Source organism: Canis aureus, chromosome 5 (assembly GCF_053574225.1).
Source record: "Canis aureus isolate CA01 chromosome 5, VMU_Caureus_v.1.0, whole genome shotgun sequence".
NCBI classification, from domain to species: Eukaryota; Metazoa; Chordata; class Mammalia; order Carnivora; family Canidae; genus Canis; species Canis aureus.
The window spans coordinates 9538109-9563048 of record NC_135615.1 but is presented as its reverse complement, the minus strand read 5'-3'; the positions used below and the strand labels follow the sequence as shown (position 1 = coordinate 9563048).

Here is a 24940-nt window from a genome sequence, read left to right as displayed (position 1 = left end):
ACATGGCATATATACTCTCTAAAAGGACTGATCCATCTTCATAATTCTGTCTGTATTACTTTATCTAAAAGCGTGAGATGTCTTTAACCTTCTCATCTCAATTCTTCATTCTGGGTCTTGGCCGGATATATAAATGAGAACTTAATGTTGGATTGCTTGTATAAAGCAAATAATGCTTTTTTTTGTCTTATTGACAGGGCTCTAGATATCCTTGAAGAAATTAATCTATCAGTAAGTCGAAAAAATAAATTCAGTGAGGCAGCTTATAACAAATTGCTCAACAACTACCTGTCTCTGAAATATAGCCTGACTGGCTATTTGTCATCAAGTAACATAATTAATGATGGATTCTATGATTATGGTCGGGTAAGTCGGGTCGGGTAATTTGTATTTTAGTATGTGCGATCATTTCTTCTTCAGTCATGATGCCATTACATGGCAATTTTATAACTACCTAACAGAATATATAGTCTTATAGACAGAAATTTGGGAATCGGAGCTTTATTCGTGACTTTATCTGGCTATAAGATTTTGCATTTCTGTACAGTTTTAACTAGAATCTGATTACTTGGAGTAGAATCGGCTTGCTAAGGCTACTCTCAAGTTTCAGAGAAGATATAAAAGAAGGAGCATTTTCTGTTTGGGGGTTCTATTATTTCTAGGGCTCAGTGTTAGTGATAAGGACAGAAGTATAAATGTTTCATTTTATTAATTATAATCTAATTGAAACTAATCAAATTGCAATGCCAGATTTTAAAAATGTAATATAGAAGAACATTATTTAAGCTGCATTTCTGATTACGATTTTAAAAACATTATATAGTATAATTCAAGGTTATGTCAAGAGAAATGAGAAGCTAAAAAGTAGCATTCTGAGGACTTTTTGGCATTGTTGCTAAAGCCAGCATTTTCCTTTCGTCTGGAAACCAAAAGCAGGAAGGAGACCAGGGAAAATTTTTTAAATCTACAAATGCCATTTTAGGCAAAACTAGGAACCAGATATGACCCAGACTTCATTTAAAAATGTAGAAGTTACTAAGATTCCTTGAGATCAGGGAGAAAGGGTACAGGAGGAGGAATGAAAAGGGAGAAAACATAGGCCCAGAGAGGGACAAGGCAGCTAGTGGTGGCAGGTTTCAGAAAGCACCGTCGTTGCCTCAGGTGAGAGGAGAGCTCAGAAGTGCAAAAGCCAAATTCTCTGCCAGGCAGGTACAGGACCCAAGGACCTGGGACGAGCAAGGCTGGCAGCAGGAGCCTTCCTGGACCAGCTTGGTTCAAACAGGCAGAGGAAACAGGGCCATGAAAGAATCACATAGCTGAACCATATTTGCAGGAAACACTCTATCATGGCAACAGAATTAGAGACAATTTTTTAAATTTTTATTTTATTTTTAAAGTAATCTCTACTGTGTGGGACTCGAACTCATCACCTTGAGATCAAGAGTCCCAGCCAGCCAGGTGCCCCTAGAGACATTCTAAATAATGAAAAATGGCTAGCCTAAATCTTGACTCTTGCTCTTCTTCTTTCTGCTTTCCCCAGCTGCCACCACTGCCATACCTGTCATAACACACACACACACACACACACACCACTGAGAAATCACTGCTCTGACAAAGCCCATCTCACTCAGTGATGCATAGTTCAAAAGGAACTGGCACAACATTATTAGTACAAAGATGGCAGAGAGAAATGAGGAAATGAGCAGAAAAACCAGCAGAGAACACTTATCGGAACAGTGTTGCCATGGATCAGACAAAGCTGTGACAAAATGTATTTGTTCATACAGTTTTTTAAAAATTTAATGAAACCATATTCTTTGTAAAGGAGAATTCTCTGATTCATTCGTTCAGTAGTTATGAAGTTTCTAATACCGTGGGTTTGAAAATGTCAGTGAATTAAAGAGATCTCTACTTTCGTGACACCAGTGAGAAGAGACAAACAATAAACAGTAAACATGACAAATAGGTAAATAATTTATCTCACGTGATCAAAATGATCAGAGTTTTAGGGGGAAGAGTAGAGCAGAGGCAGGATAAGAGGGCTCTATTGTGCTGAGTGGGTACTGGGGTCAATGTTCATTTTAGAAACTGGTCAGGTAGGTCTCAACGGAGAGGGGAATACCTGAGCAAAAATGAGAAAGTGAGGGACTTAGCCGTGAGGACGGCTGGGGGAAGAGCTTTCCAGGCAGGGAATATGCCTGGCATATTCTTAAGAAACAGCGAGGTGAGCATAGCTACAGCTGAGTGAACCTAGGGCCCTTCTCATAAAGACCAAATCAGGGAGGTAAAGAGAGACCAGATCGTGTAAAATCTGTGGACTATCAGAAGGATTTTTGGCCTTTACTCTGAATGAAGTAGGAAAACTTCCTACTTCAGAAAAATGACCTGATCTATCTGATTTTTAAAGGATCCTGAAATGTATCTTGGACGAGAGAGGGATCTGATGATAATACGATTGGGAGAAGACCCCAGAAGGTGTGTGGCCTAACCCACCTCAGCAGGCTGGTAAAATTGCCAATTGCCCAGCCTGTTTTTAGACAGCCTCACAGCATTTTTAGTCATCTGTTTGGTAATTAGTTACTCTTACAGACAACCCATTCTCCCTTACGTTTACAGAGGGATTTGCAAACTCAACTACTTTCAGCTCCACTACGGATCACTGTGGTGTGAAACAGCTGAGAGTATAAGGCAATACAGATTGTGGGGAGCTGGAGGCAAGATGCCCAAAAGTTCACGGTCCTATTTCTAACTGCATATGTGTGTGTGACATTACTTCAAACAGTCGAGAACATCAGTCTTCATTTAAAACCATATAACACATGCAGATATTACTTTTTAGTTCTTAAATTATCTACAGATAAATCCCGGCACCAAACTCTTGCCTTTGAAGGATCTCTGCTTACAAGAACCAAGTGACCTACGTGCTGTACTCTTAGTGAACAGTAAATCATCTGATGTGTGAGTCTCTTGGGGGAGGGGAGGAGCGATGTGGGGAGGCACACAGTGTTTTTTGTTTGTCCGTCATCGTTGTGTAAATATTTAAGATTCCCAGGATGGCATCTTTTTTGCCCGGTGTATTTAGCATCACCCTGAAAATGAACACCGGTCCGTAAACTCATAGCCCGACATCGTAAAGACCATGAAATCACCACCAACATGGTTTTTCCTCTGACTCCCTTTACCACTTAGTTCCAGATGTATTTCTGTAGTCACTGCTTCTTACCCTTCTGGTAACATGAAGTAATTGAAGAAAGTGTAAGTAGATTTAGAAGCAAACCAAAACGAATTATGTTTACAGGGCTCCGCAACCGCATGCTGGACTCCCACCATTGCCCAAAGGTTTTTTTTTAATATAAAATAAGAAGTAAATAGTAAAGCTAAAAATTAAAGCTTCAAAAGTCTTCTTTAAAATAGTCATGTGTATTTTATGTGACACATTTTATAAAAATATTTCCTGTTCCAGTTCACGAAAAACTTTACAATATTCTCTTCATCTTACCTTAACCTCTCCTTTACGTGTTCATTTTGTCACTCCATAGATGACATTATGTCAGCTCCAAATATGATTTTCCAGGGGGGGAAAAGGACGTGTTTTGTAGGACAAATCCCATAGTGACAGATGAAGTATTTTAATTTGTGTCTAATTTCAAATGTGTAAAATTTTTAGTTCTCCACCTGCATCTATGGAAGACAAATCATCAGATATTGGTTATGGACGGAGTATTTCTTCCTCATCTTCCTTAAGAAGAGTAAGCAAAGAAAAGACAAAGTAAGAGAATGATATTTTGCCTAGACTCAAATAATTCTGCCCTCAAGGTGGGAGGAAGAACAAATGTAGAGTCTAGATTTGGGCAACTTAATTCTTTTCATTCGTATAGTACTGTAATTTCACAATTGCTTTTTTAAATCACTGTGGAAATGATCACTGGAAAAAAAGCAGGCTTTACCTTCTGTGTGCCGTGAACCTACAGTGAGCCCTCGAGCTGTGAGCCGGCTCGGTTTTATTATCTGTAGATGGAGTGATGCCTGGTGCCCCCGTTCACAACAGGGAAGGGAGCCAAGGCATCAAATGGCAAAGCAACGTGCCTTCGAAATTACGAAATGCCTTGCAAATGTAATGTTTTGTTATTTTTCATGTGACTGAAATCGATGATGAGTTTTTCCTTGTCATGAGAGCAAATAGTTATCCTTTTAGTACCAGATCTGGATCTCCCACAGAAGATAAACTGGAACCTACTTCTGGACGAAATACTGCTGTTAGCAAAAGCACCACGAAGGAAAAAGGATCGAGGTAGGACATGTGTTATTGTATGTGTTGATTTTCCTAAATAGGAGGTTTTGATCCCCCCACCGATGCTGGTGACCGGAACGGGTGGCTTTCTGAATCAGTATGTTGCACAGGGCAAGACGCATGAAATGTAATTAAAGAGTAACTTCATTTTTGTCCCTTGCAGTCTCTTAAAACTTCACCGGAGGAAATTTCTCCTCCTGCCTCTGGGTGAGAACTCAGGTCACTTTGATCAACCGTACAGTCCTCCAGACGCTTTAATTCTAAACCAGAAACAGCAGCCTCCAGCTGGTCATTTGAAAGTCCACCCCTGCGCTGTGGTCATCGTGGAGTGACCCCTCTGCCCTCTCCCGGCGGCTGCCTCTGCCACGCACCCTGGAGTGTGGGCCCCCCCCCCCCGTGCTACCATGGCCCCTGCCCGTCCTGCTCCCCCAGAGGAACCTCGGACCCTTTAGGAGGCAGCCAGAGGGAGGAAAGGGAAATAGGACCCCTTTCTTACTTGATGGAACAATTATAATGTGGTTTCATGCCTTTTAGGCCTGGCATGTTTTAAACATGCTTTCTGTAAGTTTACGTATTTTTAAACCTATTATTTCTCTAATGAGCACTTTCCTGGATTCCTCAAAAACCCACTTGGACCTCTTGCCACACTCCATGACCCTTTAATTATTGTTGACTTAAGCCCTTCAGAACCACTGCGGTATCGGAGGCTGCTTGGCACGCATTCCCAGCATCCGCTTTCTAAACTGAGACTGCTCCCGGCGGCCTCCCGAGGTCCAGGCAGCGGTTTGTGCTCCTCCTCAGACCTCAGAGCTGGGTTTGTTTTTTTTTTGTTTTTTTGTTTTTTTCTATTTTTGATTTCATTTTCTATTGCCTGCCTCCTTTGCTCGTTATTCTCATCTCTGCTTCTTATCTGCTCCTATTGTTCCAGGACTGATACTTTTTGTCTGTCCCTCTCCTGCCTTCCACTCCCCTTCCCTCCCTAGTCTGTCCCCCCCACCCCATCCACTTCTTCTCCTGTCTTTCCTCCTTTGGCTTCTCTGTGCTTCACCTCTACTGCATGGAGAGCTCCCTGAGGAGGACAACAACCTGTTCTGACTTGAGTAATTTCTCTTTCCACCTCCCTTGTGTTTAGCGCAGTGCTGGGCTAGCCTACATAGGCATTTGTGTGTGTTCAAGAGAATAGAAATCTGAACATTTGCAGGAAAAGGTCATTTTTGACAAGGTCCACCCTTATACGCTGTGTATCTTGAGCAAGTTGGTTACCTTCTCTTTGCCTGAATCTCCTCTTCAGTAAAATGGACATAACATAGGGTAATGTGAGATTTCATCAATTAGCGCATGGAAAGCACAGAGAGCAGTGCCTCGCACAAAGTAGACGTTCAACAAATGTTAGTACTGTTGAACAAAACAGTTGCAAAAGGCCCAAATCCACTCAACCCATGCAGGGATATAGAAGAGTCTCCAGAGTCCAACCCGGGAAATGCAGGACAGAAGCTGGGGTTAAGTAGATAATTGTAGGGTCTCTGTCTCTTTCCCTCTCGTTTTCTCTTTCCACATGCGTGGTATCTTATTTACGGATGCTTTGTTTTCCTCCTTGACTTTCTTTTGGTTACTGCCTCACCCATAATCGTAGCTTATATGTGACTTTGGTTTGCCATGGGACAGATCTGCTCCAATTCCAAGCAAACTTTCAGTTCTAAAGCCCAGCAGCTATCAAGTGCTTATTTGTCAGAGACCATCTTATCTTCATAGGCCAGACAAAGCACTGGCTGGCTTTGAAGCAGGTGTCTCCCTTTGGTCTACCCAGCCGTGGCCTTGGGAAGAATTGGCCTTCCTCCCCCTTAAGGGGAGAATAGGCCACTTGTCTGCTGGGTAACCATTACATACCTATTGTACTTAACATCAATCAAAGTGCACTATTCCTTCTGGTACCTCTGACATCACATCAGCTTTAATCTTTGGTGATTTTGCTATTCTTGGCAGAGTATCATCTTATTTTTCTTACAACTTAGTCTGGTTCTTAATCCTAAATCTTTTGGGAGAGAATGGGCAGCCCTACTGGGTTGAAAGTTATTTTGTATATCAACATGCTGATCTTTGAGGAGGGGGATAAAAGAAAGGGGGGGAACAAATCAGGAGAGAATCTTAACTATAGAGAACAGAGTTGGTGGAGGGATGTGGGTGGCTGATGAGCTAGATGGGGGATGGGAATTAAGGAGAGACTTGCTATGATGACCACTGGCTGTTGTATGTAAGTGATGAACCACTGAACTCCATTCCTTAAATCAATATTGAGCTGTATGTCCACTAACGGGAATTTCAATAAATTTAAAAAGTGATGATCTTCAGATAGCCATGGGTTTTTAATTATAATATCTGATAGTAAGACTTTTCTGTACTACTTGGAAGTACTCACATCTTTATCTCATTTGATCCATGTCTTCTTGCTCTATGGATAATTTCCCTCTTTTCTGGTCCTTTTTGCTATATCCTCATCTACTTATCACAAGTACCTTACACATTGACATGCTCCAGGATTCTTCATTTACTCCCTTTCTCACTCTCCATAGTTTTAGCTACTGCTGACATTTATATACCCCTCCCCTGAGTCCAGCCTTTTCTCTCCTGCTCTGTAAACAGAATGTTCCAAATGAACTGTTCCCCCAACTCCCAAAACCTCCTCTCTTCCCTAGGTTGATGAATATTAGCATCTTCCCATGAGATTGCTCAAGCCTAGGGATCGTCTTAAAGTCCTTCTTCTCCTTACTGCCTACACTGAATGAATATGTATTCGATGTCATCCATGTCTCTTAAGTCATGGTTTCTCTTCATTTTCACCTTTACCTCCCTGGTTCAGGCCTTTGTATTGTATCTCAACACACTAACCTCCTCATTGTAAGAGTCTTCTGCCTTTTGAAGAGCCCTCCATAAGCCCATCCTCCATACTACCCCCTGAGTCACCTTCCCCAAATGAAAGGCTGATGAAATTATTCTGCCTAAACCAATGATGCCCTATCATCCTCCAAATGAAGTCCAAACAGCAACCACGGCATCTCCTGTAAGAGTCTTACATGTTTTGTATGCATGGAAAATTCCTATTCTTTCTTCATTCTGTTCATATATTTTGTTTTTGCGAGGCCTTCTCTGGTCACCCTAGGTTAGGTATTCTCTTTGTGTCCATTCCTTTGTGAATTCAAATAATCTGATATGTAACCTGAACTGATTCATGTTGACTTATTTGTCTTTTTTACTAAGCAATGGACTACTTGAGACCTGGGACCAGGCCTTTTTCATTTTTATTGCCATAGAGCCTAGAATAATATCAGGAACATGAGGGACAGTAAAGAAACATTTATAGATCATATATTCATAAATTATTTCAAAGATTGAATGCTGGTTGTTGAAAGGAATAGAGGTTTGACTCCCTCCCAATATGCCCCTGGAGAATAAATATAAACAAACGAAGATGATTATTTCTTCTCACATCATTTCTGGTATCTTCCTTGTACCTGCGTAATCTCCCCACTTGAAGACAAACCCTGATGTATTCCCGACATTCAAACAGATTGTTAGCATGAAGGAAAGCATACATTTTGGATTCAGACAAAACCGGTCCTTGGTTTCCTTATCTCTAAAATGGATTTGATGATTTCCTGCCTTGTAGAGGTGCTGTAAGAGTAAATGAAACAATGTTTGTCCAGAGCCTAAGCCCTGCATACTAAAGTGATCAATGCACGTCCACCCAGTTCTTTCCCCTTTCTTATTCCTGGACCCACTGGGGGGATAGATTGGTCATAATCTTTTTGCCCTGTTGGCTGTCTTTTGGTAAATCCTTCTTGTCTTGTAACTATAAGTCCTTTGGGTCCCTGGAGATAGAATAAAACATTTTAACTCTATTCATCTGATAAAGTCATAGAGAATGTTTAATGTTTAAAAAAAGTTACTGAGGGGATCCCTGGGTGGCGCAGCGGTTTAGCGCCTGCCTTTGGCCCAGGGCGCGATCCTGGAGACCCGGGATCGGATCCCACGTCAGGCTCCCGGTGCATGGAGCCTGCTTCTCCCTCTGCCTGTGTCTCTGCCTCTGCCTCTCTCTCTCTCTCTCTCTCTCTCTCTCTGTGACTATCATAAATAAAAAAAAAAGAAAAAAAAAGTTACTGAGAGATACTGACAAAGGATGATGAACCATCTAGGACCACAAAGTGGCTAAATATTTGAAAGGAAGAAGAGAGAAGGGATGGGAAATAAGCAAATCAATTATGTGCATGAAGTGGCCTAATATGGACAAGGTAAGAATAATTTCTCTCTTTCTCCTCAAGAATATCATCACCATATACTACATAAATTAAAATCCTGAAGCATCAGGCTCACACTGGGTCATCAGCAATCAGATTATTTTTGTGTGTGAAGGTTTCAGTTGTGCTCTCCTTCGTGGGGAAAAAAATAACATAAGAGAGGCTAGTAGTTTCCCCTTTACCCAGCCACCATCTTGATTTTTTCCTAGATTACACCAAAGTCAACAAATCTAATATGCCCTCTGAAGCTTTTCTTTATAAAGATCATTCCCCTTACAATAAACATTTATGATTTGTAAATGTATTGTAGGCTCTAGCTGTACTGTATTTTTGTATTCAGACCAGTCTTCATAAATATTTAAGTTGATTGTGTGAGTTTATTATACACACTTAAAAGTTTATTGCTTTCCTGTCTCTATTTTGTTTCCTTCCAGTCTGTTCATCTCTGGAGTCTTTTAGAAATTTACAGCATATACTTCAACATTTCTGCTGCTCAATCTTGATCTTCATCATAATGACTTCTTAAAACATTTTCATTTTTACTTTTTTTTAAGATTTTATTTTTATTTATTCATGAGAGACACAGAAAGAGAGAGGCAGAGACATAGGTAGAGGGAGAAGAAGGCTCCCTATAGGGAGCCTGATGTGGGACTCAATCCCAGGACCCCAGGATCATGACCTGAGCCAAAGGCAGATGCTCAACCACTGAGCTACCCAGGTGCCCCAACATTTTCAGTTTTAAAATATTTCCCTAAAACTCTCTTTTTAAACCTTAGCTTAGCCTTTTTCTCCCTTCCTCCCAAATCTTGACTAACTGCAAAAGTCTTTCAGAAATAGATATTGTCTCTTAATCACACTTAACATCTTAATCACATTTAAATACCTTCTCACCTTTTTTTTTCTTGAAATTATTCATCCCCTCAGCAAATGCTTCTCACCTTTTTTTCTTGAAATTATTCATCCACTCAGCAAATGCTGATTGTGCTAGGTGCCAGGAGTTGTTCCAGTGTTACAAATATAGCCGTGAACAAAAACCTCTGTTTTCAAAGAGCTTCCATCCTACTGGGGACATTGACAAATAACAAAATAAACTACCACATGTGTGCACACGCACATACAAGTATGCACACATGCATCCTTCTAAGCCTAAAATACATTGTGCGTCTCCTTTGATGCTCTCTTATTCTTTTGCAACAGAATAGATGGAACAGGACATCTAATTGGGATAGATTTTTGGAACATCTTGAGTTTCTCATTTTTATCACACATGTGGAATTTATTGAATGCTACCTAGCATTGTGATTATTTTTCATACACCAAAATCTTCCCACCTAAATTGAAACCCTATGTGGGCCAGATTCATGACTTATATTTCTCCCAGTAGCCTTGACTTCTAATTTATTTGTTCAAATAGTTGATGGTGTCAGAAAGGATCAAGTGATTAAATTTTGAAAATGTCAATACACAGTTTGAAGGCAGATAAATATCTCTCTCTACTTGGCTCCCTACCTTCTCGTCCACCAATGAACATAGAAAATATTCTTATTGTTTTGGATTTCCATAGTAAATCTCTGTTTTCTGAGGTAGTTTTGTTCAAGCCTCTGTAAGAAGGTTGAAAGTTCTGCTATCTTTAATCACAAATCGATGTCCTTTCTGAGAATTTTACGAGAGTAAATTTTGTAATTTCTGAGCACTTGTTTCCATATTTAGTTAGAAGTGAAATTCGTTTAAGTATTAAAGCCCTTATTAATACAACTGGGCAGACTTCATGGGAAAGGAATCCAAATGAAATACTTCTATATACAGCAGTGGGAAACTACAGTTCAGGAGCTCTAGTAAATTATCCCTTTTTAATCACTCAGTAAGATTGCCCTCCATGATGCGCTTAGCCCTGTATGCTGGCTATCATCTTCTATATGCCAAATGATTCCTTTTTCTCCCAGCAGCACACTCAGTGAGAAATACACATGCTTTGTTTTATACGTGGCTCTGAGTCAAACTGTCCAATATTATAAAGCTACCCCGTAACTTTAGGAATAGATAAACCTACATATGCTTTCTGCCATTCTTATTGACATTTCCAGTGGTAGTTCCCAACTTATTAAAATTTTACTATGTTTGTAAAGATGTTCTATTTGTTTGTCTTACAAAAAAAGAAAGGTATTTAGATGATAGAACTGGGAAATGTGAATTTTTGCTTAGAGATTTTACCATAATATATGGTGAGTACATTTAACGCATGACTCTCTACTTAGCTGCAGTAAATAGAATGTTGAATTAGAAAATATAAAAACTTTTTTAAAAAGATTTTGTTTACTTGAGAGAGAGAGAGAGAGAGCATGAGCATAAGTGGGCAGAGAGATAGAGGAAGAGGGAGAAGTAGATGCCCCAGTGAGCAGGGAGCCTGACATGGGGCTCAATCCCAGGACCCTGAGATCATGACCTGAGCTGAAGGCAGATGCTTAACAGACCAAGCCACCCAGGCACCCGAGAATTATAAAATCTTAGTATTTGTTATGATTACAGAGTTTTGTGTAATACTCCAAAAGCATTTAATAAGATTACTTTTGTATTTTTTTCCTCAAAATAAAGAGAAAACTCACATGGCATTTAGCTGATCCCCCTCTTTTACCCTTTACTTCAAGAAATATTTAATCCCTGCCCCTAATTTACAGCTCGTGGAACAGAATGATCAAGAGTTACAAAGACATAATTTAGGAAATTCACCTGAACTAGCCTCATTTTCATGGCCTGTGCAGGGGGATATATCCCCATGGCTGAGATTTACTATAGCAAAAGATATAATGCAGGAGCAGTGGGGAAAAGATACACTTAAGCAAATGCTATAGAAGTCACACAAAGGTTTCCTTGTCCTCCCTCTCTTTCGCCTAGCATAGCATAGGGTACAATTTTCTTGTGTGAGGTAGCTCCACCCAAGGAAGCCCACCTGAGTCATGGGATCCAAAATTTGTAAAGGTGCAAGTTCCAGTTTCCTATAGGGAAACTTCAATTTAAATGACAGTACATTTCTCTCAGGCTAGAGGAAAGTGGCACAACATTTCTCAACTGCTAGAGGAATCAACCACGTGTTCTCTCTCTGGGGAAACTTTAGTAATGAAGAAGGAGAAGTAAAGACATTCCCAAGTGAAGGAAAACAAAGAATTTATTGCCAGCAGTTCTATTCTTACATATTGGCTAGTTAACAGAAGTTCTTCAAACGACAAGAAAATGATGAAAGAATCTGGAAGCCTAAAGGAAGGAAGAAAGAAGAATTGAAATATGGGTGCATACAATAGGCTGTTTCCTCATGAGTTTTACAATTCATATTTGTGGATTGAAACAAAAATGAGGAAAGATAAAAAGCACTCATTTGTTGGATGTGAGGTTTTCTTACTGCCCTCAAAGTAGTAAAATGTGGATACCAGCAGACTGTGATGAACCATGTATGTGTATTATAATCCTATAGTAACCACTTCAAACCAATACAAAGAGTTACACTCAAAAAATGGTATAAATAAATCAAGGTGGAAAACTAAAAATGGTTCAAGTACCAAACCACAAAGTCAAGAAAGGAAAAAACAGGAATAAGAACCAATTGAAAGGCAGAGATTGGCAAAGTGGATTAAAAAGTTATGATGAAGGGGCATCTGGCTGGCTCAGTTGGTAGAACATGCAACTCTTGATCTCAGGGTTGTAAGTTCTATCCCCATTTGCATGTAGAGATTACTTAAAAATCTTAAAAACAATTATATGAGCTATTTGCCATTTAAAGAAATGCACTTAATTCATTGATATAGGTAGGTTGAAAGTGAAAGATGGATAAAGATACCATGTAAACATTAATTTCCTAAAATGTACGAGTGACTTTTTAATATGTAATAAAGTAGAAGTATACTTCAGAGCAAAGAAAACTTCTAGAGACAAAGAGAAACATTATATATGACAAAATGGATTATGTCTTCTGTGAGGAAGACATAATGATTTAATGTGATCACTATATGAGCACCAAACAACAGAGCCTCAAACACATGAAGCAACAACTGATAGAGCAGAAAGTAGAAATAGACAAATCCCAAACTATGGTTGAGGACTTCAGCACTCCCCTCTGAGGAATTGATAGAATTACTTGACCTGAAATCAGTAAGGATGCAAAATGTTTGAACAAAACCAGCAATAAATAGGATCTAGTCAATATATTATAGAACATTCTACCACCAACAACAGAAAACACATTTTTTCAACTTCATGTGGAACATTTGCAAATACCAGGGTCATAAAACAAAGCTCATCAAATTTAAAATAATTGAAATCATATAGAATATGATCCATGGCCATTATGGATCAACAAACTAGAAATTAACAACAGAAAGACAACAAGAAAATCTCTAGATATATAGAAATTGAATGACATACTTCTAAATAACCTATGGGTCAAAATCTCAAAGGAAATTTAAAAATACAAAAAACCTGAAGGAAAGTGAAGATATAACATATCAAAATCTGTGAGATCCAAGCAAAGCAGTATTTCACTAACCAGCATTATCCTAGTCCCAATATCATACAAGGTTGTTATATGAAAAGAAAATTACAGCTCAGTATCCATCATAAATACAGATGAAAAGTCCTCTCTGAAATATTGCAAATCAAATCTAGCAAGACAATAAGAGAATAATTCATCTAAGAGGAGTTTATCCCAGGAATGCAAGGCTGGTTCAATATTTAAAAATCTATCAATGCAATCCACCATATTGACAGTATAAGGAAGAAAACCCACACAATTATATTAATTGATACTGGAAAATTATTTGACAAAATTCAACATTAGTTATGATAAAAATACAACTGTCAGCAAAATAGGAATATAAGCGAACTTTCTCAACCTGATAAAGGGCATCCATGAAAAAACCCTTCTATTATATCATACTTAATGGTGAAAGACGAGATGCCTTTCTGAAAAGATCATGAACAAAATAAGCAACCTATTCTTTAAAAAAAAAGATTTATTTTATTTATTTATTTACTTATTTATTTGAGAGAGAGCAAGCATGTGTATATGCACAAACATGCATACAGAGTGGGGGGAGGGGGAGAGAAGGAAGGAGAGGGACAAACAGACTCTGCACTGCTCATGGAGCCCACCAAGGGGCTCAATCCCATGAACGTGAGATCATGACCTTAGCAGAAGTCAAGAGTCAGCTGCTTAACCTACTGAGCCACTGAGGGACCCCAAAGATAACTATTCTTATCACTCCTATTCAACATTGTATTAGAAGGCCTACACATTGCAATAAGGACATTTTTAAAGTATAAAGATTGGAAAGTGAAGGGGAAAAAACAGTTCCTATTTGCAGACTATCTATTTGCAACAAGATAGTCTTAAGTAGAAAATCCTTAAGGAATCTACTTTAAAAATAAACCTCATAGAATTAATGGGTGAGTTCAGCAATCATCAGGATTTCAGATCAACATACAAAAATCAATCATGTTCCTATGTACTGGCAATAAAAAATTGAAAACCAAAAATTTTTTGAACACCATTTTAATAGCTCTAAAAATGAAATATGAAATAAAAATGGAAGTCAAACAAAACATATATAGTTCTCAATATATGAGAACTATCAAACACAAAGAAAATCAAAGAATCACTAAATAAGTGAAGAGACATACCATGTTCATGTATTAGAAAATTCAACATAGTAAAAATGTCAGTTTTCTCCCAAACTGATCTATAGACTAGATACAATTCTATCAAAAGTCCAGCAAGATTTTTTGTAAATATAGGCATGCTAATTCTAAGACCCTTATGGAAGGGTATATAAAATAATTTTGAAAAAGAAGAATAAAGTTGAAAGCATCTCTCTGATTTAATGATTTATGATAAAGCTATAGTAATCAAGATATTGGTGAATGCGTCTTATATGCATTCTAGGAAGAATGTTCCTTTTTGTGTCTGTTTTAGCCAGCAGTTGACCCAGTTGATTTCTTCTTTTTTTTAAAGTTGTATTTATTTAAGTAATCTCTACACCTAATGTGGGGCTAAAACTCATGACCCCAAGATCAAGAGTCACACACTCTTCCAACTGAGACAGTCAGTTGGCCAGACAGGTGCCCAGACCCAGCTGCTTTCAAAACTCAAGTTTCAACCAATGTTCTATGTGTTGTCATCCCACTGTCAGTTCAGTTTCCAAAGGCTTTGCAGTACTATTTGGAGCAGTCCTGACTGTGTGCCAGCTAGTGTGTCTGGTTTAGCATTTGGGCAGTGGTCAGTTCCATAGTTCCATCCTCAAAATCTGTGATGTACTGTCAGAAAACTCTATATACCCTGCCCTGCTATATACTCTTGCCATGACTGCTCTTGTATCTTCAGGCAAACAACCTGAGGACTGAGTGAGTATAAAGGTATTTTAGGTTCTTATGAGATGCTGATGTCACCATTGTTACCACTATCAGAGGATTCCTTAGGGGCTGCAAAGAAGAAAACAAAACAGGGCTTTCTTCCACTCTGTATCATTCCTGTTTCTCAAAAGGTCTTCTCCTTTATCTCTCTCTGTGCTGATGCCCACTTCCAAAAGTTTGAGCTGTGTCTAGTCTGGCTTGGAGAATACCAGAGAAAAATAAAAATAAACTTACCATCTGTTCAGTAATAATTCAAAAGACCTTCTCGAATCTTTCTGCTACCATTTGCTTTAACAGAGTCTTCAATTAGCTGTTGAATCCTGTCCAGGATTGATGACTGTATTGAGTAGAAAAAGCAGGGTTAAATGTGCCTTCTCCGCGTTATCTGGAATGAGAACACATATCATTGTTTTTATTCAACTCATAAATTAGAGACAGAATCAGTAAGGTGTTAATATTGGTTCAGAGGACATTTGAGGAGCTAGGTATTTATATTTAGTTTAATTAAGGAATGTTAGAAAAAGATCACTGAGTTACATAAAAAACTGGTTAACATCCTAAATGACAATAAACTGTAACCTCTGGCAATATCTTCTCCATTGACAGAAATAATTTGCACCTCTATGAAGCAAAAGCTTGCATGTTAACTAGCAAATTCTCTAAGTTTGAAAAGATTAATTGTATATTTTTTCTTTTTTTGAAGATTTTATTTATTCATGAGAGACACAGAGAAAGGCAGAGACGTAGACAGAGGGCTCCCTCCCTCACAGGGAGCCTGATGTGGGACTCAATCCCAGGACCCCGACATCACCACCTGAGCCAAAGGCAGATGCTCAACCACTGAGCCATCCAGGCATCCCAATTAATAGTATATTTTAATTACACAGTATCTTTACAGTTTACTAAGTACATTCCAGCTTTCCTAAGTACAGAATTAAGTACATTTCCCTAGATAAACTTTAGGTAAATCTTCACCCCTGCATGACATGGAGATTCCACACTATCCTTATTTTGTGTTGCTTTTTTCCCACATTTTGGGTAATTTTTCTTAAAATGAGTGATCCAAACTCTTTTTGCAGAAGCCCTCAACCAAAGCAAGAGATGATGTAAGACTGGCTTAGACTTCCTGAGGAGGCAACCTATTTTTTCCCTAATTCAATAAATGTTTATGACATACCTACTATGCACCAGACATCTGGCAAGGCAATTGTACTCAAGACCAGTGTATGATTTTCATAATATGTATCAATCATGTAGTGTTATCTTGAAAGTTAATCTCTCTTAGCATAATATAGAGACTATAAAACTCTAGCGTTGTCATCAAAAAGTTGAGAACAGCATATGATATGGTCGTTAAAGTATAAAATACTCTATTTCTGCGGTGCTCTTTAGATGAACTCAGAGCACAGTTAGTGCTTATTCATTTTGTGACTTTGATGGCTGCTGTTTGCTCTCAAAGGAAAGGCCGAGGGAAAAAAGAAGAGGAAAAAGTGAAGGAGGAAGAAGAAGTGGCAGCAGCACCAAAATTGACCGGAGAAGGGAGCCCTGATAAAGAATGGTACCCTCCCTCTGACCTTGACTTCTGTGTGTATGTGGATGAAGTGACCAAATCGATATTTCCCATAACCAATATTGAGGAACAGATTGAGGCTCTAGCAAAGTAAGTTGTTTGTATATACATGTGCATTTTCAGTTTCTGAAAAAAAGTGTTTGATGTTAGTGGTTTGCATTTTTTAGCCAATTTTCAGCTAACTACACCAAAATTACTGCCCCCCCACCTCTGACTCTGCAGCAGAAACACAATAAATTGAAAAAAATGCCCAATTTCTATTTTAGGTCCTATTTCCACCAAGAATTGGAGCTAGGAGCTGGAAATTGCTTAAAGAAAAATGCTTTTGTCATTTTCTCCAGCTAAACCATTAGAGGCGTCTTTCAATGTGATCTTGAAGAAGTTAGCAATGAATCAAAAGTTTGAAAATTAAATTACTCCAAAAACAACAAAAGAAAGAAGGAAAATTCAGTTACTCCTTAGGTGCATGGGGTGCTTACGATTTAAAGGAATCGTATTGTGAATTATTTATAAACTCACGTATTATTTTCTTTTTATCATTTTTTATTTAAATTCTGTTAATTAACATGTAGCTTATTATTAGTTTCAGATGTAGAGTTCAGTAATTTATCAGTCTTATATAACAACCAATGCTCATCATATCATGTGCCCTTCTTAATGCCCATCACCCAGGTATCCCATCCCCACAAATCATATAATTCTATTACATACCTAATACATCATAAATCATGTCATTCTAATAAAAATAACCATCACTGATTTGTAGGTCAGATGTCCGATATTTTGCGTTTTGCGTTGCTCTCAAGTGTGAGTGTTCTAAAGGCATGGTTGTTCGGACAGACTCGAAACTCTGTGTATCCCAGTGACTTTGCCTCCCTAATCAGAGCATTTCATATGAGTCCACTAAGAGAAATTTGAGAACTTGACTTGGTAGCTGTAAGGGATTACAAATCACAGGAAGTGGAGGATAGCCTCCGTAACTGGCAACGACATCCAGTAGGTGAGCTACTGGATCCTGCAACAGCTGTAGTCTCCACGGGAGCTTGTATCTACTCCAAGTAGAAGTGCATTGCACTCATCAAACCTGGATGTGACAACTGCAAGAAACACAGCCGCCAGATCATTGACTCCTTGTCAGCCAGAGCTCTCTGGAAGAGAATGTTTTTGGCAACTGAAGTTCTCCTAATGTCCTTGAGAAGTGATGACTCGGGCAGAAATCTGATTTAGCTCACTTCAGCATTTGTCAAATGTCCTCATGCTTTGCTATTATCAAAAATTCTTTCCATCATTCCCAAATAATTGTTTTTTTTTTTAACCTAGCCCTTTTCAAGATTTCAAGATGCAGAGATGCAGAGATTTGTCCCAGTGCCTTTGGTTCCCAACACTCATTACAGGATGCCTGGCTGGGGCAGGGTGACAGCTTTCTCCCCGACCCTTCTCTTGTTTTTCGCCATTGTTCTTCTTTGCATAGAGCAAGAGGAAATTCTTTCTTAAAATTCGCAATTCTTTCCTTTCTTTCTTTTTCTTTCTCTTTTTCTTCTCTTTTTTTTTTCTTTTTTTCTTCCTTTTTTCTTTTTCTCTTTTCTCTCCTTCTTTCTCTCCTCTCTTTTTCTCCTTTTCCCAATACAACTTGTTTTTGGCCACTCTGCACTGAACAAAATGACTAGAAGAAAAACCTCACCTCAAAAGAAAGAATCAGAAACAGTCCTCTCTCCCACAGAGCTACAAAATCTGGATTACAATTCAATGTCAGAAAGCCAATTCAGAAGCACTATTATAAAGCTACTGGTGGCTCTAGAAAAAAGCAAAAAGGACTCAAGAGACTTCATGACTGCAGAATTTAGATCTAATCAGGCAGAAATTAAAAATCAATTAAATGAGATGCAATCCAAACTAGAAGTCCTAACGACGAGGGTTAATGAAGTGGAAGAACGAGTGAGTGACATAGAAGACAAGTTGATGGCAAAGAGGGAAACTGAGGAAAAAAGAGACAATTAAAAGACCATGAAGATAGATTAAGGGAAATAAACGACAGCATGAGGAAGAAAAACCTACGTTTAATTGGGGTTCCCGAGGACGCCGAAAGGGACAGAATATGTATTTGAACAAATCATACCTGAAAACTTTCCTAATTTGGGAAGGGAAACAGGCATTCAGATCCAGGAAATAGAGAGATCCTCCCCTAAAATCAATAAAAACCATTCAACACCTCGACATTTAATAGTGAAGCTTGCAAATTCCAAAGATAAAGAGAAGATCCTTAAAGCAGCAAGAGACAAGAAATCCCTGACTTTTATGAGGAGGAGCATTAGGGTAACAGCAGACCTCTCCACAGAGACCTGGCAGGCCAGAAAGGGCTGGCAGGATATGTTCAGGGTCCTAAATGAGAAGAACATGCAACCAAGAATACTTTATCCAGCAAGGCTCTCATTCAAAATGGAAGGAGAGATAAAGAGCTTCCAAGACAGGCAGGAACTGAAAGAATATGTGACCTCCAAACCAGCTCTGCAAGAAATTTTAAGGGGAACTCTTAAAATTCCCCTTTAAGAAGAAGTCCAGTGGAACAATCCACAAAAACAAGGACTGAATAGATATCATGATGACACTAAACTCATATCTTTCAATAGTAACTCTGAACGTGAACGGGCTTAATGACCCCATCAAAAGGCGCAGGGTTTCGGACTGGATAAAAAAGCAGGACCCATCTATTTGCTGTCTACAAGAGACTCATTTTAGACATAAGGACACCTACAGCCTGAAAATAAAAGGTTGGAGAATCATTTACCATTCAAATGGTCCTCAAAAGAAAGCAGGGGTAGCCATCCTTATATCAGATAAACTAAAATTTACCCCAAAGACTATAGTGAGAGATGAAGAGGGACACTATATCATACTTAAAGGATCTATCCAATAAGAGGACTTAACAATCCTCAATATATATGCCCCGAATGTGGGAGCTGCCAAATATATCAATCAATTAATAGCCAAAGTGAAGAAATACTTAGATAATAATACACTTATACTTGGTGACTTCAATCTAGCGCTTTCTATACTCGATAGGTCTTCTAAACACAACATCTCCAAAGAAACGAGAGCTTTAAATGATACACTGGACCAGATGGATTTCACAGATATCTACAGAACTTTACATCCAAACTCAACTGAATACACATTCTTCTCAAGTGTACATGGAACTTTCTCCAGAATAGACCACATACTGGGTCACAAATCGGGTCTGAACTGATACCAAAAGATTGGGATCGTCCCCTGCATATACTCAGACCATAATGCCTTGAAATTAGAACTAAATCACAACAAGAAGTTTGGAAGGACCTCAAACACGTGGAGGTTAAGGACCATCCTGCTAAAAGATGAAAGGGTGAACCAGGAAATTAGGAAGAATTAAAAAGATTCATGGAAACTAATGAGAATGAAGATACAACTGTTCAAAATCTTTGGGATGCAGCAAAAGCAGTCCTAAGGGGGAAATACATCGCAATACAAGCATCCATTCAAAAACTGGAAAGAACTCAAATACAAAAGCTAACCTTACACATAAAGGAGCTAGAGAAAAAACAGCAAATAGATCCTACACCCAACAGAAGAAGAGAGTTGATAAAGATTCGAGCAGAACTCAATGAAATCGAGACCAGAAGAACTGTGGAACAGATCAACAAAACCAGGAGTTGGTTCTTTGAAAGAATTAATAAGATAGATAAACCATTAGCCAGCCTTATGCAAAAGAAGAGAGAGAAATCATGAATGAGAAAGGAGAGATCACTACCAACACCAAGGAACTACAAACGATTTTAAAAACAAATTATGAACAGCTATACGCCAATACATTAGGCAATCTAGAAGAAATGGACGCATTCCTGGAAAACCACAAACTACCAAAACTGGAACTGGAAGAAATAGAAAACCTGAACAGGCCAACAACCAGGGAGGAGATTGAAGCAGTCATCAAAAACCTCCCAAGACACAAAAGTCCAGGGCCAGATGGCTTCCCAGGGGAATTCTATCAAACGTTTAAAGAAGAAACCATACCTATTCTACTAAAGCTGTTTGGAAAGATAGAGATGGAGTACTTCCAAATTCGTTCTATGAGGCCAACCTCACCTTAAGTCCAAAACCAGACAAAGACCCCACCAAAAAGGAGAATTACAGACCAATATCCCTGATGAACATGGATACAAAAATTCTCAACAAGATACTAGCCAATAGGATCCAACAGTACATTAAGAAAATTATTCACCATGACCAAGTAGGATTTATCCCCGGGACACAAGGCTGGTTCAACACTCGTAAAACAATCAGTGTGACTCATCATATCAGCAAGAGGAAAACCAAGAACCATATGATCCTCTCATTAGATGCAGAGAAAGCATTTGACAAAATACAGCATCCATTCCTGATCAAAACTCTTCAGAGTGTAGGGATAGAGGGAACATTCCTCAACATCTTAAAAGCCATCTACGAAAAGCCCACAGCAAATATCATTCTCAATGGGGAAGCACTGGGAGCCTTTCCCCTAAGATCAGGAACAAGACAGGGATGTCCACTCTCACCACTGCTATTCAACATAGTACGGGAAGTCCTAGCCTCAGCAATCAGACAACAAAAGGACATTAAAGGCATTCAAATTGCCAAAGAAGAAGTCAAACTCTCCCTCTTCGCCAATGACATGATACTCTACATAGAAAACCCAAAAGCCTCCACCCCAAGATTGCTAGAACTCATACAGCAATTTGGCAGTGTGGCAGGATACAAAATCAATGCCCAGAAATCAGTGGCATTTCTATACACTAACAATGAGACTGAAGAAAGAGAAATTAAGGAGTCAATCCCATTTACAATTGCACCCAAAAGCATAAGATACCTAGGAATAAACCTAACCAAAGAGGTAAAGGATCTATACCCTAAAAACTATAGAACACTTCTGAAAGAAATTGAGGAAGACACAAAGAGATGGAAAAATATTCCATGCTCATGGATTGGCAGAATTAATACTGTGAAAATGTCAATGTTACCCAGGGCAATTTACACGTTTAATGCAATCCCTATCAAAATACCATGGACTTTTTCAGAGAGTTAGAACAAATTATTTTAAGATTTGTGTGGAATCAGAAAAGACCCCGAATAGCCAGGGGAATTTTACAAAAGAAAACCATAGCTGGGGGCATCACAATGCCAGATTTCAGGTTGCACTACAAAGCTGTGGTCATCAAGACAGTGTGGTACTGGCACAAAAACAGACACATAGATCAATGGAACAGAACAGAGAACCCAGAAGTGGACCCTCAACTTTATGGTCAACTAATATTCGATAAAGGAGGAAAGACTATCCATTGGAAGAAAGACAGTCTCTTCAATAAATGGTGCTGGGAAAATTGGACATCCACATGCAGAAGAATGAAACTAGACCACTCTCTTTCACCATACACAAAGATAAACTCAAAATGGATGAAAGATCTAAATGTGAGATAAGATTCCATCAAAATCCTAGAGGAGAACACAGGCAACACCCTTTTTGAACTTGGCCACAGTAACTTCTTGCAAGATACATCCACAAAGGCAAAAGAAACAAAAGCAAAAATGAATTATTGGGACTTCATCAAGATAAGAAGCTTTTGCACAGCAAAAGAAACCGTCAACAAAACTAAAAGACAACCTACAGAATGGGAGAAGATATTGGCAAATGACCTATCAGATAAAGGGCTAGTTTCCAAGATCTGTTAAGAACTTATTAAACTCAACAGCAAAGAAACAAACAATCCAATCATGAAATGGGCAAAAGACATGAAGAGAAATCTCACAGAGGAAGACGTAGACATGGCCAACACGCACATGAGAAAATGCTCTGCATCACTTGCCATCAGGGAAATACAAATCAAAACCACAATGAGATACCACCTCACACCAGTGAGAATGGGGAAAATTAACAAGGCAGGAAACCACAAAGGTTCGAGAGGATGCGGAGAAAAGGGAACCCTCTTGCACTGTTGGTGGGAATGTGAACTGGTGCAGCCACTCTGGAAAACTGTGTGGAGGTTCCTCAAAGAGTTAAAAATAGACCTGCCCTACGACCCAGCAATTGCACTGCTGGGGATTTACCCCAAAGATGCAGATGCAGTGAAACGCCGGGACACCTGCACCCCGATGTTTCTAGCAGCAATGTCCACAATAGCCAAACTGTGGAAGGAGCCTCGGTGTCCATCGAAAGATGAATGGATAAAGAAGATGTGGTTTATGTATACAATGGAATATTACTCAGCCATTAGAAATGACAAATACCCACCATTTGCTTCAACGTGGATGGAACTGGAGGGTATTATGCTGAGTGAAGTAAGTCAATCGGAGGACAAACATTGTATGTTCTCATTCATTTGGGGAATATAAATAATAGTGAAATGGAATATAAGGGAAGGGAGAAGAAATGTGTGGGAAATATCAGAAAGGGAGATGGAACATAAAGACTCCTAACTCTGGGAAACGAACTAGGGGTGGTGGAAGGGGAGGAGGGCAAGGGGTGGGGGTGAATGGGTGACGGGCACTGAGGAGGGCACTTGACGGGATGAGCACTGGGTGTTATTCTGTATGTTGACAAATTGAACACCAATAAAAAATAAATTTATTATAAAAAAAAATTGCAATTCTGCCCTTACTCTAAAATGTAGTAGCCTTCCTCGACAAAGGATTTTTGCAGGTGTGTTTACTGACTTCAGCAAAAGCCTCAAATGAGAAGAAACCCCCAGGCAAAGTATGCCACCCAACTTAGTTTTCCTTCTGCCCTCCTCCTCGTTCCTGTCACTCCAATGTTAGTTAACTGCCACATCTTTCTCTAAATCAAAAAAAGTAAGACAATTTAAAAGGAAAACACTTAACTTGAAAACACTTAGGAATCCGATGGGAAAATTTCCCATGCATTTGTATTATCTCTGAGTTCAAATTCCTTAAAAGAAGGACCATAGGTTAGTACAATGCCTTGGAGCTCAGATCGAAACTTTGGAAAACATTTTTCAAGAGCAATATAGAACTTTAAAACTGCATTGCTACAAATTTAGGGTGATATTAATTTATATCTTGTTATAAATATTGGGAAAATTAGCATTCATTGTGTGTTGAATGAAATTGTTAGAATTTCAGCTTATACACGATAGTTTGAAGAAAGTAAGCATAATGTTAACCCTTCTGTACCATAGAAGAAAAGCAAATAATAAAAGCCTGAGAAAATCCAGTTTTTAGATGTAAAATTATACACACAATTACACGCAAAGCATCCAAAATGAGGTATTAAACTTGATTGATTTGATCTCATGTAATTGACACAGGTATGTGGCAGAAAAAATGGGTGGTAAAGTTTCAAAAGAGAAGCTACATGATTTTGGCTGGGAACTTCATATAAGTGAACTAAAATTTCAACTTAAATCCAATGTTGTACCAATTGGACAGATCAAAAAAGGAATCTTCTACCATCGAGCTTTGCTTTTCAAGGTACTGAAGATGTTTTGCCTCATTTGCCATTAGGTAAAAATGTTTGTCGTTATCATAATAGTGGGCGCCATTGGCTAACATTTAACTGGCTAATGCTAATCTTCTCATTTAGAGTTACTTCTATTTGAGATATATATGTATGTGTATATACATACACACGTATACTTGCCAGACTCTCGGAAGCATATCCATTCAACATTTATCATACATCTACCATAGGCAAGAGCTCTTCTAAGGTCTGAGAATACAGAGATACTAAGGTGGCAGCCCCTGCAGACACAAGGTACCCAAGGCAGACTTGTGGGTTCTAAGATGAGATCAGGGCAAGTTTTGGGGGAGGAAATGATTTGCAGCCTCAGTATTAGAGGCTATACAGGATTTCAGCAGGTAAAGAAGGAAGACGAGTATTCTAAACAAGGATTTTATACAGAATAACAGGAATGAGAGCCCCTGGCCCCTTTGAAGAGTATAGAGTAAGTGTGTCTGGATGAAGGAAGGAGGAGGAGTTGGATGAGGCTAACAGACCAGCTCATAAAGCACCACATGAGTGTGCAATTGACCCTAAAATCTGTGAGTAGTGACTGAAAAAAAATTTTTAAGATTTTATTTTTATTTATTCATGACAGACACAGAGAGAGAGAGGCAGAGACACTGGCAGAGGGAGAAGCAGGCTCCCTGTGGGGGGATCCCCCAGGACCCTGGGGATCACAACCTGAGCCAAAGGCAGAAGCTCAACCACTGAGTCACCCAGGTACCCCAGCTACTGAAAATTGTTAAGGGGACAAACAGCAGTGACATGATGAAAGACCATTCGGGCAACAGAATGGGGAATAAATTAGAGCAGGAGTAGGACTGCAGACAGGAAGACCAGTTGGAGGGTTGGTGGAACAGGAACTA

General features: G+C 38.9%; 1 protein-coding gene and 3 long non-coding RNA genes across 29 annotated transcripts in view; 2 read left to right on the top strand and 2 right to left on the bottom strand.

The window, feature by feature from the left end:
- The window catches only part of LOC144313316 (uncharacterized), a 357200-nt gene that overhangs the window by 213232 nt on the left and 119028 nt on the right, over window positions 1-24940 (bottom strand). The gene's annotated exons all lie outside the window — the stretch shown is intronic.
- LOC144313671 (uncharacterized) overlaps window positions 1-24940 on the bottom strand; it is a 66609-nt gene that overhangs the window by 11951 nt on the left and 29718 nt on the right. For 3 of the 6 annotated variants that reach the window (XR_013379294.1, XR_013379296.1, XR_013379299.1), the window contains one exon: window positions 15214-15364. This is a non-coding gene — a long non-coding RNA (uncharacterized LOC144313671). Of the gene's footprint in view, window positions 1-8713; window positions 9646-11728; window positions 11833-14437; window positions 15365-24940 lie in introns of those variants that run through there. The other 3 variants (XR_013379295.1, XR_013379297.1, XR_013379298.1) reach the window with 3 other exon arrangements.
- Window positions 1-24940, top strand: part of ARMC3 (armadillo repeat containing 3) — a 101747-nt gene that overhangs the window by 70761 nt on the left and 6046 nt on the right. For 15 of the 21 annotated variants that reach the window (XR_013379293.1, XM_077896814.1, XM_077896810.1 and 12 more), the window contains 6 exons: window positions 198-366; window positions 2858-2958; window positions 3668-3769; window positions 4184-4291; window positions 16439-16639; window positions 23881-24043. Coding sequence is in view for 20 of the 21 variants with exons in the window: in XM_077896814.1 (XP_077752940.1) it covers window positions 198-366; window positions 2858-2958; window positions 3668-3769; window positions 4184-4291; window positions 16439-16639; window positions 23881-24043 (844 nt within the window). In the remaining variant the exon portion in view is untranslated. Of the gene's footprint in view, window positions 1-197; window positions 367-2857; window positions 2959-3667; window positions 3770-4183; window positions 4292-16438; window positions 16640-23880; window positions 24077-24669; window positions 24795-24940 lie in introns of all 21 variants that reach the window. The other 6 variants (XM_077896816.1, XM_077896817.1, XM_077896812.1 and 3 more) reach the window with 5 other exon arrangements.
- On the top strand, window positions 377-2655 carry LOC144313672 (uncharacterized). The gene is made up of 3 exons (XR_013379300.1): window positions 377-1966; window positions 2408-2475; window positions 2617-2655. It is a non-coding gene; the product is annotated as an uncharacterized LOC144313672 (long non-coding RNA).